Source organism: Hyperolius riggenbachi, chromosome 5 (assembly GCF_040937935.1).
Source record: "Hyperolius riggenbachi isolate aHypRig1 chromosome 5, aHypRig1.pri, whole genome shotgun sequence".
Classification (NCBI taxonomy): domain Eukaryota; kingdom Metazoa; phylum Chordata; class Amphibia; order Anura; family Hyperoliidae; genus Hyperolius; species Hyperolius riggenbachi.
The window spans coordinates 432,547,076-432,549,547 of record NC_090650.1 but is presented as its reverse complement, the minus strand read 5'-3'; the positions used below and the strand labels follow the sequence as shown (position 1 = coordinate 432,549,547).

The following is a 2,472-nucleotide window of genomic DNA, read 5'->3' as shown; positions in this document are numbered from 1 at the left end:
GATTCGGGCCAATGGACAGAGGATTCGGGGCCAATGGACAAGAGATGTTCGGGGGGGGGGGGGGTCTGTCTGTGTGTCTCTGCCTCTATGTGTGTCGTAATGACGGCAGAGTTTGTGTTCTGTTCTCATTCGTGGGGGGGCGGGGGGGGTCTGTGTGTCTCTGTATGTGTCTGTGTGTCTCTGTGTGTGTGAGTCCGTGTAATGACGGCAGAGTTTGTGTTCTGTTCTCAGGATTCGGGGGCAGATGGACATGAGATGTTGGGGGGGGGGGGGGGGGTCTGTGTGTCTCTGTATGTGTCTGTGTGTCTCTGTATGTGTCTGTGTGTCTCTGTATGTGTCTGTGTGTCTCTGTCTGTGTGTGTGTGTGTGTGTCCGTCCGTGTAATGACGGCAGAGTTTGTGTTCTGCTCTCAGGATTCGGGGGCAGATGGACATGAGATGGGGGGGGTCTGTGTGTCTCTGTCTCTATGTGTGTGTGTCCATGTGATGACAGCAGAGTTTGTGTTGATCTGACCTCAGGATTCGGGGCCGATGGACATGAGCTGTTTGTGTGTGTGTGTGTGTGTGTCTGTGTGTGTGTCTCTGTATGTGTCTGTGTGTCTCTGTCTCTATGTGTGTGAGTGTCTGTGTAATGACGGCAGAGTTTGTGTTCTGTTCTCAGGATTCGGGGGCAGATAGACCTGAGATGGGGGGGGGGGGGGGGTCTGTGTGTCTCTGTCTCTATGTGTGTGTGTCCATGTGATGACAGCAGAGTTTGTGTTGTTCTGTCCTCAGGATTCGGGGCCGATGGACATGAGATGTTTGTGTGTGTGTGTGTGTTTGTCTGTGTGTGTGTCTGTGTGTCTCTGTCTCTATGTGTCTGAGTGTCTGTGTAATGACGGCAGAGTTTGCGTTCTGTTCTCAGGATTCGGGGGCAGATGGACATGAGATGTTGGGGGGGGGGGGGGGGGCTGTGTGTCTCTGTATGTGTCTGTGTGTCTCTGTCTCTGTGTGTCCCCATGTGATGACAGCAGAGTTTGTGTTGTTCTGTCCTCAGGATTCAGGGCCAATGGACATGAGATGTTTGGAGGGGTCTGTCTGTGTGTCTCTGCCTCTGTGTGTCCGTGTAATGACGGCAGAGTTTGTGTTCTGTTCTCAGGATTCGGGGGCAGATGGACATGAGATGTTGGGGGGGGGGGGGGGGGGGGGGGGGTCTGTGTGTCTGCGGTTCTCTGTCTCTGTGTGTGTGTCCATGTGATGACAGCAGAGTTTGTGTTGTTCTGTCCTCAGGATTCGGGGCCAATGGACATGAGATGTTCGGGGGGGGGGGGGGGGGGGGGGGGGTGGTCTGTCTGTGTGTCTCTGCCTCTATGTGTGTCCGTGTAATGACGGCAGAGTTTGTGTTCTGTTCTCAGGATTCGGGGGGCAGATGGACATGAGATGTTGGTGGGGGGGGGGGGGTGGGGTCTGTGTGTCTCGGTCTGTGTCTGTGTGTCTCTGTGTGTGTGAGTCCGTGTAATGACGGCAGAGTTTGTGTTCTGTTCTCAGGATTCGGGGGCAGATGGACATGAGATGTTGGTGGGGGGGGTGGGGTCTGTGTGTCTCGGTCTGTGTCTGTGTGTCTCTGTGTGTGTGTGTCCATGTGATGACAGCAGAGTTTGTGTTGTTCTGTCCTCAGGATTCGGGGCCGATGGACATGAGATGTTTGGGGCAAGTTTTGCCGACACACCTGATGGAGGAACGATTAATACGACAGCAGCAGGAGATGGAGGAGGACCAGCGCTGGCTGGAGAAAGAGGAGAGGTTTCTGGTAAGCCAATCTCCAGACATATTAATGTGATAAGTGATGTTCCTGAGCAGAGCTGGATATCAGTAGTAAGTAAACCTGAAGTGATCCTAAGGGTGGAAAAAAACAGATACTTCCCTAGGAAGAGGAAGCCTCTGGATCCTTTTCCAGGTCCTCCTGCAGTCCGCCGCGGCTGCCCGGGGGCCCCCGCTGAAGATCACAGCATACTCGAGCGTGGCCGCTCTGCACCTACACAGTAGCTCGGAGCCCGCTTGTGAACTCGCACAGGTGCAGTACGGCTGCGCTTGTGCATGAACTGGAGCACAGTCAAAAACCTGAAAAGCTTTAGTTGGTGTTTTAGGGGAAGTATCTGTTTGGGGGGGGTTCACCTTAGAATCACCTTGGGTTTACTTTAGAGTGCGCTAAAACTCTGACATTCAATAGAAATATTTTTTTCTACTTTGTATTACCCATACAGTTATCATATTTGCTTTTGTGCACCAGCAATATTGTCTACAACTAACAAGTTCCCAAAGTGCAGTTTATCTACTCTGAAAGCTGCCATTGGCATTTTATTGCATAGCTGCTGTATTGATATATTAACATCTATCCAGTGATCACTTCTCAGCTCTTTCTGCTTCTCAGCTCAGTACAGCTCAGTTTTGACAGTTTGCTACTGTTTACTAAATGTATCTGGCAAAGGGAATG

General features: G+C 51.8%; 1 protein-coding gene across 1 annotated transcript in view; it reads left to right on the top strand.

The window, feature by feature from the left end:
- PTK2 (protein tyrosine kinase 2) overlaps positions 1-2,472 on the top strand; it is a 341,550-nt gene that overhangs the window by 304,823 nt on the left and 34,255 nt on the right. Inside the window, exon 27 of the mRNA XM_068238424.1 lies at positions 1,527-1,788. Coding sequence (XP_068094525.1) covers positions 1,527-1,788 — 262 coding nt within the window. The remainder of the gene's footprint in view (positions 1-1,526; positions 1,789-2,472) is intronic.